This window comes from Entelurus aequoreus, linkage group LG17 (genome assembly GCF_033978785.1).
Source record: "Entelurus aequoreus isolate RoL-2023_Sb linkage group LG17, RoL_Eaeq_v1.1, whole genome shotgun sequence".
NCBI classification, from domain to species: Eukaryota; Metazoa; Chordata; class Actinopteri; order Syngnathiformes; family Syngnathidae; genus Entelurus; species Entelurus aequoreus.
In genome coordinates this window covers 49810946-49829040 of record NC_084747.1, presented here as the reverse complement: position 1 = coordinate 49829040, position 18095 = coordinate 49810946, and the positions used below count along the sequence as shown (strand labels likewise).

Genomic DNA, 18095 nt, shown 5'->3' with positions numbered 1-18095 from the left:
GGCGGGGGAATTCTGGTATCTTGCGTCTTTCTATAGAGGTCCTTGAACTGCTCTTTTTCTGGATAGGATAGGATAGCATAGGTCTTTATTGTCATTGCACAAGTACAACGAAACTTTGTTTTCAGCACAAACCCGTTCAAGATTAGACAAACAAACAGTGTACAGGGTTACAGAACAGGAACGCTGATGGGTTGCCACAAGGCACCCCGTAAAAGATGGCGAAAAAGGTACAACGCTGGGGAAGGATGAGTAAAAAAATACAATCTAGACTGGGCTCCTAAGGGGGCCCAGTCTGGAGTGGGAAAAAACCTCCATAGCAAAGCACATATACATATTACAACATACATCTCGAGATATCGAGCAACAGAGGGAAGGGAGTGCGGGGTCATGGTGGTAGGGCGCAGCTGTCAGGCACTGACCATCCTTTCATCACCCCTATGGGATTTGCGTCGAGGGCGTTAGATTGGGGGGGGGGGTATGTATGTGTGTGGCGTGTATTTTTGTGGATGCATGTTTGTGTGTAAGCCTGCAGTGTGTCTCTGTTCCGCGGCCTTGATGTCGTGCAGTCGCTAGTCCTAAGTCAACAACAACAACAGGTGTGTGTCCATGAGAGACAAGAAGGGAGTTTGTTGTGTCTTCGCCGCACTGTCCTTCGGGAGAGTCTCGAAGCCAGGGAAACAATCCAAGTTAGAATGTTTTGTATAAGAGTGAAAATAAAATGTGCTTTTCACTCTAAATTGTCTATGACTGGTCCTCAAACCTGCGGGGCAGACAGTCCGATGGGATCCAAAATCACAAGAGTGTCCACAGTTCTTCCCGCATCCTCCAATCATTTGTAGCAGCTTTGGGGTACTTTGAAGACTGCCAGCAACTTCCAATTTGTGGACAAACCAGAGCAACGCTTACTCCAATCAGCAGATGTCCTGTTGTCATAATTCCGAGACAGAAAAGGGTCTCCCAAGAGTCCGTCGTGTGTCCAACAACAACCGCTCCGTCATGACAAGCAGGTTCCCCTAAACCCAAGATCTTGTCAATTTCGTTGAGGCCAGTTAAATAGTTCCAATGTTGATTTGGAGAGCAGTGCAAAAAGAGGCAACAAAAAAGTTAAGACAAGACAAGACAAAGAAGCAAGCAGGAGAGATAAGGGAGAGGAAAGGGGAGCGTCCACCCTCGATGAGTGCCTCACCTAGGACCTGTTTGTCTTGGGAGACCCTACAAGGTGGCAGCTCAGGAAAGGAGAGGATTGTGAATGATAGGCAAAAAAAATAAAAAAATAAGTGCACTTCCCCTCTTAAGCAAAACGTTTTCATCTAATGTATGGTTCCAACATTTTTGGAACAGTTTAGGGAAGGCTCTTTTCTGTACCAGGGATTACGACTAAATCCAGTATGTTGTGTCTTCCACTTTGATGGTTGTTTTAGGACCCAGCGATGGACAACAACTTTTTAACATCATGCTTGGTTCGCCTAGTCTCTGAAGAAAACAAATGATCTAATTTACAGATCCTATTGTGACGATCGGTCACTTCATTTCTGTTTGTCTCCTTGGTTTTTGTATTACTTCCGGTCAGTGCTCTTATTTTGTTAAATTTCCTGTTCCGCGGAGCACTGTTTTCTCCTCACCTGCCGTTGATTGGCAGCCGGTCCACACCTGCTGCCAATCAGCATATGTCTATTTATGTTTTCGCTGGAGCACTCCTCAGTGCTCGATGATAGACTTCTATGTTTGGAACAATTCTGCAAGACTGCTTTATTTTCTGTTTATGTTAATTAAAATCATCTTACCTGCACATCCTCCTCCTGGTTCTTGCATCTTGGGGACACACAAACTGCAGCCATGCGAGTTCTTAACACCTATATCTGTAACTGACTGACGAATAGTTGGCAGAGCCTTGGTCTTTAATTTAAATGTGTAGCAAAGACAAGATTTTACAAAGTCTTAAGTCATAAACATTCTCTAGAGACACATATTATTGGAAGAAAATCAGGGCACTTTTAATGAAGTCATCAAAGTTTGGACTAGACCACTCGAAACCTAACAGCTCTCTCGTTCCACTTTGCTTGTTTTAACGCTGAACAACAAGTTTGTCCTGGCAGAAACCCTTCTATGATCTTCTATTAAATCTCAGAGGAGAAGCTTGCATTAAGATGGACAAACAAAACCATATTTGTTCCACGTTCCTCCAGTAATCACTTTAACAGATTGCCAAGAGGAGTGTTTGAGGAGCCAGCCATGCATATTTCTACCAATGCAACATTTTTAGGGATTATTAGATTGGATTATCTCCTCAACAAGTGCATTTTGACAACCTCTAATTTACTCAACTTTTTGTCCTTTGATTTCATGCACCAGAGCCATAAGACTCACCCGTTGTTGTTGTTTCTCTACTATTTACAACACTTCTTTCTTCATTTTCTTACAAGACAAATGAGTTTGTCGTGGCCTGTTGGCTTCGCTGTGTGACAGATGCCATGTGGATCACCACGGTGAGAATGAAAAAATGCTGGGAGTCCCGCTTTAAAGCTTCTCAGAGCTTTGGTTTGGTTTGGTTTGAGAACACAAAATTATACATATTTGTACAGCTTGGTGGGGAACAAAAACCTTGAAGTGCATACATGTTTTATGTTTGTTTTTAGAGATTTTCTTAAGGACAGATCGCAGATAGTCGCTTTTGGAGATTACATTACCAGACAGCATACGGAAAGTTGAGGCATTACATAATAGCAAAGTAGACGTGTACCCTCTTACTTCAGTATAAAACTCAACTGCAGCCTCAATGTTGTGTTCTCATGAGTACCAAGCCAGAAGTTGAACCATAAAAAGTTGCTTTTACAAAAAATAGCATAATACACCTGCAGCTAAACTCTGCACTGCAAAAACTGAAATCTAAGTAAGATTAAGCATCTAAAATAAGGGTGATATTTGCTTATTTTCTGTCTGATAAGATAAATCTTCACACTAAGCAGATTTTATGTTAGAGTGTTTTACTTGTTTTAAGGGTGTTGGTCCTAAATTATCTCAGTAAGATATTACAGCTTGTTGCTGAGATTTGATGACCTATATTGGAGTAAAACATGCTTGAAACTAGAATATCAACTGTTGCAAAGCTGTGTCATCAACACTCACAAGTATAAAACTACTTTTTTAAAGTAATCATTTCTTATTTCAAGCATATAAAAAAAACTCATGACTTTGACACAATTGTGTCTCATCTTAAAACAGATGTCAACCAAATGGACTTTGCTGTTTTATTGTCAATGAAACAATAGAAAATACGTACTCATATAGTAGTGCAGTTGTTATTAGTGAGAATATACTTATTTTAATTTTGGGTTCATTGAGGTTAGCTAATTTTACTTGTTTTGGGAAGTCTTGACAAGCCAAATTTTCTTGTTCTATTGGCAGATAATTTTGCTTGGTTCAAATAAAATACCCCTAATTTTATTTTATTTTTTTCTTGTTTTTGAACACCGACTTTTTGCAGTGTGTAAACACTAAAAAAAGACTTTTGCCATTGACACATATTTTCTGAATACATGTTTATTACTTTTTACTGTGCATTTTCACCTTTACAGTGCATTGGATGGATTTTTAGTATAAAGGAACACATTACATTTTGCATGAACTTAACCTGATATTAATCATTTATTGCAGGGGTGTCCACACATTCTGCAAAAATTGCAAAATTGATAGTATTGCAAAAATAAAAAATAAACATTTAAAAAAGTGGAATGAGGTGTAATCTAACGAGAAAAAGTTGCAATGTTGACACAAAGCTGCCATGTAGGCTGTTTTTTTTTCTTTTGTCTTTCTTTATTTTTCTTTTTTTTGCCATTGCTCCAAAAAAAAAAAAGACACAAAATCTATGTTATAATGAATTATTGACCTATTCAAGGCTCCAATTACTTCAAAAATGTCACTTTAAATTGTTTTATGTGGAAAAAATATTGCATATATTGTGTGGTTGCCATATAAAAACATCACAGATTTCTTTGACAAAAGAGCATAAAAACAAACAAAATAATAGTTCAAACGTAAAATCCACAGATATATCTGAAGTTGATCTCGTAACTTAAGTGTTGAAAGTAAAAAAAAACAAATAAAAATGTATCACTTTATGAGTGGGGGACCTTTTGGATCCCAAATATATTTAGTGGGATTTTATCAATATATTCACTGATTTCTCAAAAATATTAAAGAATTAAAATCAATGGTGTCCTGCATTATTGATGTTTTACAACTATAGTTACTAAATACCGCATATTTCCAGTTTTACTATAATAAACAAAGTTGTCTTTGACAGAAAATACTTTTTTTTTTTACTTTTTACCAACCTGAAGTTGATATAGAGATTTACTGTAAGTGTTAAATAAAAAATAATAATAATAATTTGACTTATTTTTAACATTTTAATGACTGAGACCCTTTATGGTCCCCAGGAGCTATAAAGGTTCAACAAAAAAAATCCATATATTTTGTTATGGTTCGAAAATGGAAAATATCAAAATGGCCCCTGCATGCTTACATTTTTTCGTGTGCGGCCCTCAGTGGAAATAGTTTGGACACCCCTGATTTATTGTGTTGTCATTTTTGTGTTTGCACCTTTACTGCAGTTAGTAGTGTTCTTTCTAGTGGGATTTCAGATTGACATAATATATTGATTAATTAGCTAACGTGGGTGCAGGGTTCGCAATCAAAGGCGCCTTAATGCATGGGCTTACCTGGGCTGAAGCCCAGGGGCCCTAGACAATCAGGGGGCCCCGATTTTGGCGGCGTAATGCAATGATTGGTGTTCATAGCTGTTAATCACTAACAGTTCAGCTTCGCTTAGGGATTGTGTGCAGGGGCAAAACTTCCTCAGCCCTAAGGCCCGCCCTTAGGTTAAGTCGGGCCTGGCCGCAATTACACTAACAATGAAGTTACGTCGAGGGCCACAAAACACGAGCCTGGGCCATGAGTTTGAGACCCCTGACATAGACACATAGAGTACAATATATTAAGTTAACTATACTTTAGTGTATTTTGTATTATCCACCTTTTGCATGAAATCCGACAAAATATTTATTATATATTATACTATATGTAAACGCATGTAAAATATTCTACTTTTGTTTTACGAGATACAGTATATTTCATTTGAAAATTACTAGAGATGTCCGATGCCGATATTATCGGCCGATATATGCGTTAAAATGTAATATCGGAAATTATCGGTATCGTTTTTTTTTATTATCGGTATCGTTTTTTTGTTTTGTTTTTTTTTTAAAATTAAATCAACATAAAAAACACAAGATACACTTACAATTAGTGCACCAACCCAAAAAACCTCCCTCCCCCATTTACACTCATTCACACAAAAGGGTTGTTTCTTTCTGTTATTAATATTCTGCTTCCTACATTATATATCAATATATATCAATACAGTCTGCAAGGGATACAGTCCGTAAGCACACATGATTGTGCGTGCTGCTGGTCCACTAATAGTACTAACCTTTAACACTTCATTTGACTCATTTTCATTCATTACTAGTTTCTATGTAACTGTTTTTATATTGTTTTACTTTCTTCTTTTTTATTCAAGAAAATGTTTTTAATTTATTTATCTTATTTTACTAATTTTTAAAAAAAGTACCTTATCTTCACCATACCTGGTTGTCCAAATTAGGCATAATAATGTGTTAATTCCACGACTGCATATATCGGTTGATATCGGTATCGGTAATTAAAGAGTTGGAGTCGGAATATCGGATGTCGGCAAAAAGCCATTATCGGACATCCCTAAAAATTACCTATGACAAGTACTTTTAATCATTTTTATATATTAATTACTGTTTATTTTTCCCCTTGTTGTCTAATGATAAAAACAGATGTCACCAATAACATAAGTTCACACACACGCGCGCGCACACACACACACACACACACACACACACACACACACACACACACACACACACACACACACACACACACACACACACACACACACACACACACACACACACACACACACACACACACTTGGTTTTTGGAGCAATAGTTTTCAAGTGCTTTGCAAAGTGTTGCTTCACCACGGAAATGCTTAAACATACAACAAAGAGAAGGAAATATTTCCCAAAAATAGATAAAAATATTTCACGGTGGAAGGGGAACAAGATGTTCTACTTTTAGGATAAAATATGTTGCTGGCTACGCATATGGCTATGGTAAAAGTCTAATAATGCTGACTGCAGTACACACAAGCCCATGCCAAAGCAACAGGTGGCGCCGTATACCCTAGCCATAAGGACATGTTTAGCCAATCAGAAGCATTTTGCAGAGCAAACAGTTGCAAATATGTGAAAGGAGAATTAAACATGTGGACAATGGAATGTAGTTTAAAACAGGGCTGTCCAAAGTGCGGCCCGGGGGCCATTTGCGGCCCGCAGGTAATTTTTTAACGGCCCCACGGCACATTCTAAAAATACGATGAAAAAAAATAAAAAACATAAAAAGTGGTATAAAAGAGCAAACAGGTGAAATGTAACAACAAAATGTTGCATTATTTACTCTAATAACACAAAGCTGCCATGCAGACTGTTTCTTTCTTTAAAAAATAATAATGAATCAAAATCAATGTCATTATGAATTATTGACCTATTCAAGGCTCCATTTACTTCACATTAAATATTCCACTTTGAGATATTTTGGGGGGAAAATGTTGCATATTTTTTGGTTCCCATTTAAAAAACAAAGTTTTTTAAAAAGAAGGGCCTAAAACGAACAAACAAAAAACATAAACAACAATAAAACTTATAATTGGCGGATAGATCTGAAGTTGATCTTGAGACTATTGTGGTAAAAGTAAAAAAAAAATGTTGGATTTATTTTTTTAAACTTTACTGAGCAGTACCCTTTTGGATCCCCAATAATTTTAGTGGGACTTTTTTTTTTTCAAGTGTCATTGCTCAAAATAATAATGAATTAAAATCAATGTTGTTATGAGTTATTGACCTTTTTAAGACTCCAATTATTATATAATCTCAAATATTCCACTTTAAAATTTTATTGGGGGAAAATATTGCATATTTTGTGTTTTTTTTCCCATAAAAAAACATGGTTTTCCTTGACAAAAATGGCATACAACGGAAATCTTTAAAAGCGCTATATTGACAGATAGACCTAATGTTCATCTAGAGATTTAAACCTTGAATAATAATAATAATAATACTCAATAATGACACATTTTTTTTTTGTTTTACCAAAACCCTTTGGATCAAGCCTGAGTGGAGGCCTAAATGTATCTTTTTTATACATATATTGTATTGGTTTTTAAAATAAAAAATATCAAAATGGCCCCCGCTTGTTTAGATTTGTCAGTGTGCGGCCCTCAGTGGAAAAAGTTTGGACACCCCTGGTCTAAAACATCCATCCATCCATTTTCTACCTCTTGTCCCTTTATTTATTCTCAAATTGAATCACTTAATTAAATATTCAAACTAGGGTTGTACGGTATACCGGGACTAGTACAGTACCGCGATAATAATGAATCATATTCGGTACTATACCGCCTCTAAAAAGTACCGGTCCCCCGGGCCCACGTCGTCGTCACGTCATGTCATTGTTTGTTTTATGAGCATACGCACAATCGCGGAGTACTTACAAGCAGACAAAGTGTATAGACAGAAAAGGGACAACGGACGCATTTTGGCTTAAAAATTAACGATAAAGGTGAAGCTAAAACACTGAAACACCCTCAGGAAGAGATGCTTTACAGTCCATCCGCAGTCTGCAGTGTTGTAGCTACTTCTAAACCACTAATCCTTGTTTCCATGACGACAAAGAAAGTACGTTTCTTACAAGTATCATCCCAGCAGGACGAGGAATAGCTAAACATGCTTCACTACACACCGTAGCTCACCGGCGTCACAATGTAAACAAACGCCACGGGCGGATCTACACCTGACATTCACTGTTTAGTTTATTAAGGATCCCCATTAGTCTACACCGCAGTGGAGACTATTCTTTCTGGGGTCCAGGCAAAAAACAGCACATAATCACAAAACAAAAGATCACAATGCAGTACCACATGATCAATAATAAAATGTTGTAATACAAAAATAGCATAACTGTCATGTTCTGTGGTCATGTTTTGTTTTGTCATTTTCTGGTTGTTTAAGACTCTTTTAGTTCCTGTTTACGCTCCCTTGTTTGGTCACCATGTCAACTCATTAGTTTCACCTGCCTCATTTGTTTGGACTCATGCACCTGTTGTAATCAAAGAGACAATTGAAGCCTGTCATTTTCAGTTAATCGTCCTGGCGACATTGACATTGATACTCTGTTCGTGCTCTATTGATGATCCTTTCATGCTGGTATTCTTGTTTTTTGCTCTGTCCATGCCATAGTTCTTGTTACAGTAAGTGTTTTTTGTTTCATGTCCATAGTTCTGCCTTAGTGTTAGTTTTGTTCCCTGCGTTAAGTTGTGCCTCCGCTGTGAGCGCTTTTTGTTTGTACCCTTTTTTGAATAGAAAGATTAAATCATGTTTTTACCTGCAATCCTTGTCCAGTCAAGTCCGTTTGCGTCTCGGGAAAACAATCCTCGCAGTAAGCTGCGTAAAAGTCCACATTATGACAATAACAACATAGCACTGTAATGATACCAAGTACAGGAGAGTATCTAGTCGATACTACTATGATTATATCAATATTTTTTAGCATCACAAAATATTTTTTCGTTTAAAAAAAAATGTATATCATGTTTATAAACTCAGGAAATATGTCCCTGGACACACGAGGACTTAAATTATGACCAATGTATGATCCTGCAACGACTTGGTATCGGATTGATACCCAAATTTGTGGTATCGTCCAAAACTAATGTAAAGTATCAAACAACAGAAGTTGAAGAGATTATTAAATTTTAACATAAGTGTAGATAGAACATGTTAAAAGAGAAAGCAAGCAGATATTAACAGTAAATGAACAAGTAGATTAATAATTCATTTTGTACCACTTGTCCTTAATAATGTTGACAAAATAATAGAATGGAAAATGACACAATATGTTACTGCATACGTCAGCAGCTAAATTAGGAGCAATTGTTTGCTTATTTACTACCAAAAGGCAACATTGCAATAAAAAACATATGTTTAATGTACCCTGAGATTTTTTTGTTAAAATAAAGCCAAATATGCAATTTTTTGTGGTACCCAAAAGTATCAAAGTACATTTTGGTGCCGGTACCAAAATATTGGTATCGGGACAACACTAGTCTATAATGTTACATATGTACATGCATTAGTACCAAATGAGCATAGTTATTCCATCCATCTTACTTACTACTAAAAGACAAGCTGTCTTGTATGTTCATTATTTTTTTTAAGGATAAAATTGCAATAAGAAACAGATGTTTGATGTACCAAAAGATTTTTTTGTTAAAATTAAGCCAATAATGCAATTTTTGTGGTCCCCTTTATTTAGAAAAGTATCTAAATACCTTTTGGTGCCAGGACCAAAATATTGGTATCGGGACAACGCTAATTCAAACAGTGTTACTGTTCAAACTGTGTGTAACGTTACAGTGACCCAAATATTAGATAAAACCTCTGCTTTGTTTTTAATGAATATTTAGGCCTACCATGCCACTGTATTATAATGTTGGTCAATATTAGAGATAAATGCTTTAAAATGTAATATCGGAAATTATCGGTATCGTTTTTTTTATTATCGGTATTGTTTTTTTTTTTGGTTTTTATTTTAATTTTAATTAAATCAACATAAAAAAACACAAGATACACTTACAATTAGTGCACCAACCAAAAAAACCTCCCTCCCCCATTCACACTCATTCACACAAAAGGGTTCTTTCTTTCTGTTATTAATATTCTGGTTCCTACATTATATATCAATATATATCAATACAGTCTGCAAGGGATACAGTCCGTAAGCACACATGATTGTGCGTGCTGCTGGTCCACTAATAGTACTAACCTTAGTTAATTCAGTTAATTTGACTCATTTTCATTATTTACTAGTTTCTATGTAACTGTTTTTATATAGTTTAATTTCTTTTTTATTCAAGAAAATGTTTTCAATTTATTTATCTTATTTTATTTTATTTTATTTTATTTTAAAAAAAAGGACCTTATCTTCACCATACCTGGTTGTCCAAATGAGCCATAATAATGTGTTAATTCCACAACTGTATATATCGGTATAGGTTGATATCGGTATCGGTAATTAAGAGTTGGACAATATCGGAATATAGGATATCGGCAAAAAGCCATTATCGGACATCCCTAGTCATTATGGTGGTGCTTGGAGAGCTAAGAGTCTTCTGAGGTGGTACTTGGGGGAAAATATTTGAGAACCACTAGCTTAGCATATATTGACCTAAATTGTATTGTTGTTTTTTTTTTACTAAATGGCCAAGCCAACATCCTTTACTTTTTCTGAATGCAAACTCCTCTTTTGAATTACAAGAAAGACCGAAATTTCACTGGAGTTTTCTTCCAAGTGTTTGCTCTTGGTATAATACAGGGGTGTCCAAAGTGCGGCCCGCAGCTAATTGTTTACCGGCCCGCCGCACATTCTGGAAATGCTATTGCAAAAAATAAAAATGAACATTAAAAAAAGTGGAATGAGGTGAAATCTAACGAGAAAAAGTTGCAATGTTGACACAAAAGCTGCCATGCAGGCTGTTTTTTTTTCTTTTGTCTTTCTTTCTTTTTCTTTTTTTTGCCACTGCTCAAAAAAAATAATAATGACAAAAAATCCATGTTATTATTAATTATTTTCAAAGCTCCAATAAGTTCAAATTTTTCACTTTAAAATGTTTTATGTGGTAAATATTGCATATATTGTGTAGTTGCCATATAAAAACAAAGTTTTCTTTGACAAAAGAGCATAAAACAAACAAAATAATAGTTCAAACGTAAAATGGACAGATATATCTGAAGTTGATCTCGTAACTTAAGTGATGAAAGTAAAAAAAAAAAAAATTTAATAAAAATGTATCACTTTATGAGTGGGGCACCTTTTGGATCCCAAATATATTTAGTGGTATTTTATTGATCTTTTCACTGTGATGACTCAAAAATATTAAATAATTAAAATCAATGGTGTCCTGCATTATTTATATTTTAGGGCTCTAATTACAAAATACTGCATATTTCAGTTTTACTATAAAAAACAAAGTTGTTTTTGACAGAAAAGCCATAAAACCTTTTTTTTTTAAAAGTTGATATAGACATTTACTGTAAGCGTTAAATAAAAAATAATAGTACAAATTAGACTTATTTTTAACATTTTAATAACTGAGACTAGAGATGTCCGATGATATCGGCCTGCCGATATTATCGGCCGATATATGCGTTAAAATGTAATATCGGAAATTATCGGTATAGTTTTTTTTAATTATCGGTATCGGTTTTTTGTTGTTGTTTTTTTTTAAATTAAATCAACATAAAAAACACAAGATACACTTACAATTAGTGCACCAACCCAAAAAACCTCCCTCCCCCATTTACACTCATTCACACAAAAGGGTTGTTTCTTTCTGTTATTAATATTCTGGTTCCTACATTATATATCAATATATATCAATACAGTCTGCAAGGGATACAGTCCGTAAGCACACGTGATTGTGCGTGCTGCTGGTCCACTAATAGTACTAACCTTTAACAGTTAATTTTACAAATTTTTATTCATTACTAGTTTCTATGTAACTGTTTTTATATTGTTGTACTTTCTTTTTTATTCAAGAAAATGTTTTTAATTTATTTATCTTATTTTACTAATTTTTAAAAAAAGTACCTTATCTTCACCATACCTGGTTGTCCAAATTAGGCATAATAATGTGTTAATTCCACGACTGCATATATCGGTTGATATCGATATCGGTTGATATCGGTATCGGTAATTAAAGAGTTGGACAATATCGGAATATCGGATATCGGCAAAAAGCCATTATCGGACATCCCTAACTGAGACCCTTTATGGTCCCCGGGACCCCTAAAGGTAAAATAAATACAAAAAAATCCATATATTTTGTTATGGTTTGAAAATGAAAAATATCAAAATGGCCCCCACATGCTTTAATTTTTCCGTTTGCGGCCCTCAGTGGAAAAAGTTTGGACATCCCTGGCATAATAAGTTTCAGTCAAAACATTTCCACACACGCTCGGCCTACAGCTCATCCTGTGACTGCATGTGATGAAGAAATGTCATCATTTTCCACTTCCACGCCTCCTATGAACACCCGAAAGAGATCTGGGGACACGTACGAACTGTTTGCATGCACTCGTGCTGAGAGATGTCGAAAGTGAAGCAGATGGTGAGAGGAGGCCACGATTATTTACTTTCACAAGTCAAGAAATGAAGTGAAAGTGCTGTAGTTCAGTCAGGGTTTGTTTGTGGTCTGTCTTGACTTCGTATGTTGTGTTTGTATGAGTGTGTGAGAGAAAGATTGCTCATGCAAATCACAACACTGTTGCCAAACTATGAGTCACCAAAAATGCATTCAACTGACTATTTCTACGGTATTTCACAACCATGTTGATAAAAGCCCTCTCTTAGATTGCGGCCACGGTGACCCCGTATCGCTTATGTCATTGGTGGACCAGCCAGGACGTATCTTTCGTTGCTGACGTTATTGTTATGAGTTATGTGCACTGCAGTACTTGTACAAACTTTATGATAGGAATCAAAATGCAAACAAGTAGTTTTAGCAGTTAGTGCTCATTAGCATGACATCTTTGACCTTTGGGCATCCCCCAAAATGTGGTGAATGTTATAGATCCCACTATACTTTGAGTATACAAACTTTTTAGGCCGCAACAAAGGAATAGATTCAAGTCAATGGCAAAGAATACTCACACCATAGTCTATACTACTACTACTACTACTATTTAGTGTCTTGGAACTGTAATTGTATGCAAAGTATATAATAATTGCAAATGAGACTAAGAGGTGTGAGAAAACAAGATATAACAATGGACAGCACAGTTATAATTTTCGTAGAATTAAAAAAAAAAAATACATGCTTAAACACATAAAAGTACCAAAAATTAGTACCGCGGGTACTGCTGTTGATTCTCTGGTACCAGGAATTGGTACCGTATCAATTCAAATGTGAAAGTACCCACTCCTACTAATGAGAGAACATTGCATTTTACTGGTGAATGCGATGAATGCAATGACATTGACAACTAGGGATGTCCGATAATGGCTTTTTGCCGATATCCGATATGCCGATATTGTCCAACTCTTTAATTACCGATACCGATATCAACCGATACCGATATCAACCGATATATACAGTCGTGGAATTAACACATTATTATGCCTAATTTGGACAACCAGGTATGGTGAAGATAAGGTACGTTTTAAAAAAAATGAATCAAATAAAATAAGATAATAAATGAAAAACATTTTCTTGAATAAAAAAGAAAGTAAAACAATATAAAAAAAGGGTCATAGAAACTAGTAATTAATGAAAATTTGTAAAATTAACTGTTAAAGGTTAGTACTATTAGTGGACCAGCAGCACGCACAATCATGTGTGCTTACGGACTGTATCCCTTGCAGACTGTATTGATATATATTGATATATAATGTAGGAACCAGAATATTAATAACAGAAAGAAACAACCCTTTTGTGTGAATGAGTGTAAATGGGGGAGGGAGGTTTTTTGGGTTGGTGCACTAATTGTAAGTTTATCTTGTGTTTTTTATGTGGATTTAATTAAAAAAATTAAAAAAAACCCCAAAAAACGATACTGATAATAAAAAAAACCGATACCGATAATTTACGATATTACATTTTAACGCATTTATCGGCCGATAATATCGGCAGACCGATATTATCGGCAGACCGATATTATCGGACATCTCTATTGACAACAAATACTTGTAATACTCGAAAACAGTTTTTTGTAGTAAAATAAAGTATTTAATGAGTATATAATGTGGTTGCTTAGGGTCACAACCAGCAGGGGGTCCACATGATCATGGCCTGACCATACTTGCCAACCCTCCCGATTTTCCCGGGGAGACTCCCGAATTTCAGAGCCCCTCCCGAGGATCTCCCGGGGCAAACATTCTCCCGAATTTCTCCCGATTTCAACCCAGACAACAATATTGGGGGCGTGCCTTAAAGGCACTGCCTTTGCGTGCCGGCCAAGTCACATAATATCTACGGCTTTTCACACACACTAGTGAATGACATGCATACTTGGTCAACAGCCATACAGGTCACACTGAGGGTGACCGTATAAACAACTTTAACACTGTTACAAATATGCGCCACACTGTGAACCCACACCAAACAAGAATGACAAACACATTTCGGGAGAACATCCGCACCGTAACACAACATAAACACAACAGAACAAATACCCAGAACCCCTTGCAGCACTAACTCTTCCGGGACGCTACAATATACAACCCAACTTAACCCCGCCCACATCAACCTCCTCATGCTCTCTCAGGGAGAGCATGTCCCAAATTCCAAGCTGCTGTTTTGAGGCACGTTAAAAAAAAATAATGCACTTTGTGACTTCAATAATAAATATGGCAGTGCCATGTTGGCATTTTTTTCCATAACTTGAGTTGATTTATTTTGGAAAACCTTGTTACATTGTTTAATGCATCCAGCGGGGCATCACAACAAAATCAGGCATAATAATGTGTTAATTCCACGACTGTATATATCGGTATTGGTTGATATCAGAATCGGTAACTAAGAGTTGGATAATATCGGAGTATCGGATATCGGTAAAAAGCCATTATCGGACATCTCTAGTTGTAAGCATTATAACTCTTGAAGTATGTCAACTAGGCCCCATGAAACAACACACACATTAGCAGTGTGACGTCAGCTAATGATAGCCCAACCCGCACTAAATTTAATATCACCGTTCCGAGTACACACAGTCACCATGTATCCCTTGCAGCACTAACTCTTCCGGGACTCTACAATAACATCTACGGCTTTTGGAGCTCAGTGCACAACTGCACACACAACAAGAAGGAGACGAAGCAGAAGAACGAAGGAGAGACATGGCGACGACGGGTAAGAAGAAGAAGTACGCTTGCAAGTTCCAAAATGATTGGAAAATTCGGAGGTCTCAAGGTTGGCCAGTATGACTCTGCGTGGTATCAACATGCACACACGGAAGTTGTTCAAACTGCTCCCACAGTGGAGTGTTTTAAGTCTCGTCTTAAGACCCACTTTTATTCTTTGGCTTTTAACACTACGTGAGTTGTGTGGTCCTCTGTTGTCCTCTATGGTTTTTTTTTTTTTTATAAATTTTGATTTCTATTTCCTGTTTTAATTGGTTTTTCCCTTTAAAATCCTTTTTAATCATATTTATTTTTATATTGTTTTTATATTGGTCCTATATTTATTTATTTTTTGTTTTTATTCAGTCATTGGTGGAGCTAAGGACAATATTTGATTATTGTTTTTAATATTGTTTTTATTATTGTTTTTAATATTGTTTTTAATAGGGATGTCCGATAATGGCTTTTTGCCGATATCCGATATTCCGATATTGTCCAACTCTTTAATTACCGATACCGATATCAACCGATACCGATATCAACCGATATATGCAGTCGTGGAATTAACACATTATTATGCCTAATTTGGACAACCAGGTATGGTGAAGATAAGGTACTTTTTTAAAAAATTAGTAAAATAAGATAAATACATTAAAAACATTTTCTTGAATAAAAAAGAAAGTACAACAATATAAAAACAGTTACATAGAAACTAGTAATGAATGAAAATTAGTAAAATGAAGTGTTAAAGGTTAGTACTATTAGTGGAGCAGCAGCACGCACAATCATGTGTGCTTACGGACTGTATCCCTTGCAGACTGTATTGATATATATTGATATATAATGTAGGAAGCAGAATATTAATAACAGAAAGAAACAACCCTTTTGTGTGAATGAGTGTAAATGGGGGAGGGAGGTTTTTTGGGTTGGTGCACTAATTGTAAGTGTATCTTGTGTTTTTATGTTGATTTAATTTAAAAAACAAACAAAAAAAACCAAAATGATACCGATAATAAAAACCGATACCGATAATTCCCGATATTACATTTTAACGCATATATCGGCCGATAATATCGGCAGGCCGATATTATCGGACATCTCTAGTTTTTAATATTGTTTTGAATATTATTTTTAATTTTGTTGTGCAGCACTTTGGAAACTTTTTTGTTGTTTAAATGTGCTATATAAATAAAGTGGATTGGATTGGATTGGAAGCTAAATGACGACTTGCATTGAGGGACGAGTGTGCCCGCTGCATCACAACAAAACCTAATATTTCGTTGACCCTCCCACCCCAACAATGAGTCTACCCAACCGCACCCCCCTCTTTAGGAATCTACAATCAGGCCGAACTTATCAGGCGTGACAAACCCTTTTGAAAGGAGGAACAAGAAGCTCTTTTCTCTTTTTCCTGCTTGCAAAGATCATTATAACACAAAATAGCCTCCGCCCCTGAATTGACGCCCCCCCCCCCCATCCCTATTACTCCTCTACCTTAATTCCCCCCTCTACCTCCCCACAAGGCAACAACTGTGAGTTCCTTTTTTTTTTTTTTTTTTCTTGTCCAACTGTGGCACCGCCTCCATTCTCTCACTGGCTCTTTCATTGCACTCATCGCAGCCACCACCACCACCACCACTGCAGCGCTCCCTCTTTTCTCCTCTCTCCTCATTTCTGCTCACTCACAACCAAAAGACCAAGCCTCTGGACAGCCACCGTCCTCATTCACGCACACACTGACAGGGCTTTAACCCACAACACCACCAAAGGAAGTGCCCTGCGCCAGTCTAAAAAAGGTACAGTTTGGAATATCTTCCTTTTTGTTATGATGTGTGTAAGTACTTGTGTGTGTGTGTGTGTGTGTGTGTGAACAGAAGTCGTGGTGTGTTTGAGGAAGTGTGTCAAGGGTTGTTCCGTGTATGACATGTGCTCCCCATTCAGAAAGCTAAATGCTGACTAAAGAGCAATTTGTCAATAAAGTTGTGACTTTTTGTGTGACCGACCCTTACTTTGGATGATGCAACTCCATAGAAGCCATACGAGAATGAGTTCCCCCCCCCCGTCACAGTCGAGTGCAACCTAAGCTCCTCCGTGTTCAACATTGCAGATTCGCAGAGTGCCACCGGTATGACGCAGAGCAACGGGGAGGACCCTCAGAGGGCCTGCCGGGGCCTCCGACAGTTCCAGGCCGGTGTGCAGTCCCGCTCCCTGTTGGCCAGGAAGAGAGTGCAGAATATCACCAGGAATGACGTGAAGGGCTTCTTCATACGGAACGCCTTTGTCATACTCACCGTCGCGGCGGTTATCGTCGGTGAGTGAGATGTTTACTCATTTTTATATTGAGGGAATCAAGAATTGTAGAACACAATCTCTTCGAAAAGGCTCTTTAACCAGTTTGTTCATATTCAGAACATTTCCCTTTGAGAAATAACACAAATACAACTTCAAAAGCTACTGTGTGGAACCATTTCCATTGTGGATCGTTAAAGTTTGTCTAAGTCTAAAAGCTGTAAAGATTGTGTTTTAAGTAAAAAATTTTGCACAAAAAAACCCCCCCAAAATATACTTGCATCCTGGAGTGCTAGGGACCGATGGAGATCAGATCTTGGGTTCTTAATTGTTTGTTCAAAATGTTCTGAAATTCAATCATTTAGGTCAAATTATAACTACTACTAATTGTTTGGGTTTGGATTGAAATTGAACTACCGTATTTTTCGGTGTATAAGTCGCACCGGCCGAAAATGCATAATAAAGAAGGAAAAAACTAGAGATGTCCGATAATATCGGTCTGCCGATAATATCGGTCTGCCGATATTATCGGCCGATAAATGCGTTAAAATGTAATATCGGAAATTATCTGTATCGTTTTTTTTTATTATCAGTATCGTTTTTTTTTGTTTGTTTTTTTATTAAATCAACATAAAAAACACAAGATACACTTACAATTAGTGCACCAACCCAAAAAACCTCCCTCCCCCATTTACACTCATTCACACAACAGGGTTGTTTCTTTCCGTTATTAATATTCTGGTTCCTACATTATATATCAA

The 18095-nt window shown here is 36.6% G+C and overlaps 1 protein-coding gene across 3 annotated transcripts in view; it reads left to right on the top strand.

The window, feature by feature from the left end:
- Nucleotides 1-16648: 16648 nt before the first annotated feature.
- The window catches only part of slc1a3a (solute carrier family 1 member 3a), a 59477-nt gene continuing 58030 nt past the window's right edge, over nt 16649-18095 (top strand). For 2 of the 3 annotated variants that reach the window (XM_062025850.1, XM_062025851.1), the window contains exons 1-2: nt 16649-16841; nt 17153-17356. In XM_062025850.1, coding sequence (XP_061881834.1) covers nt 17173-17356 — 184 coding nt within the window. In that variant the 5' untranslated portion in view covers nt 16649-16841; nt 17153-17172. The remainder of the gene's footprint in view (nt 16842-17152; nt 17357-18095) is intronic. The other variant, XM_062025849.1, reaches the window with a different exon arrangement.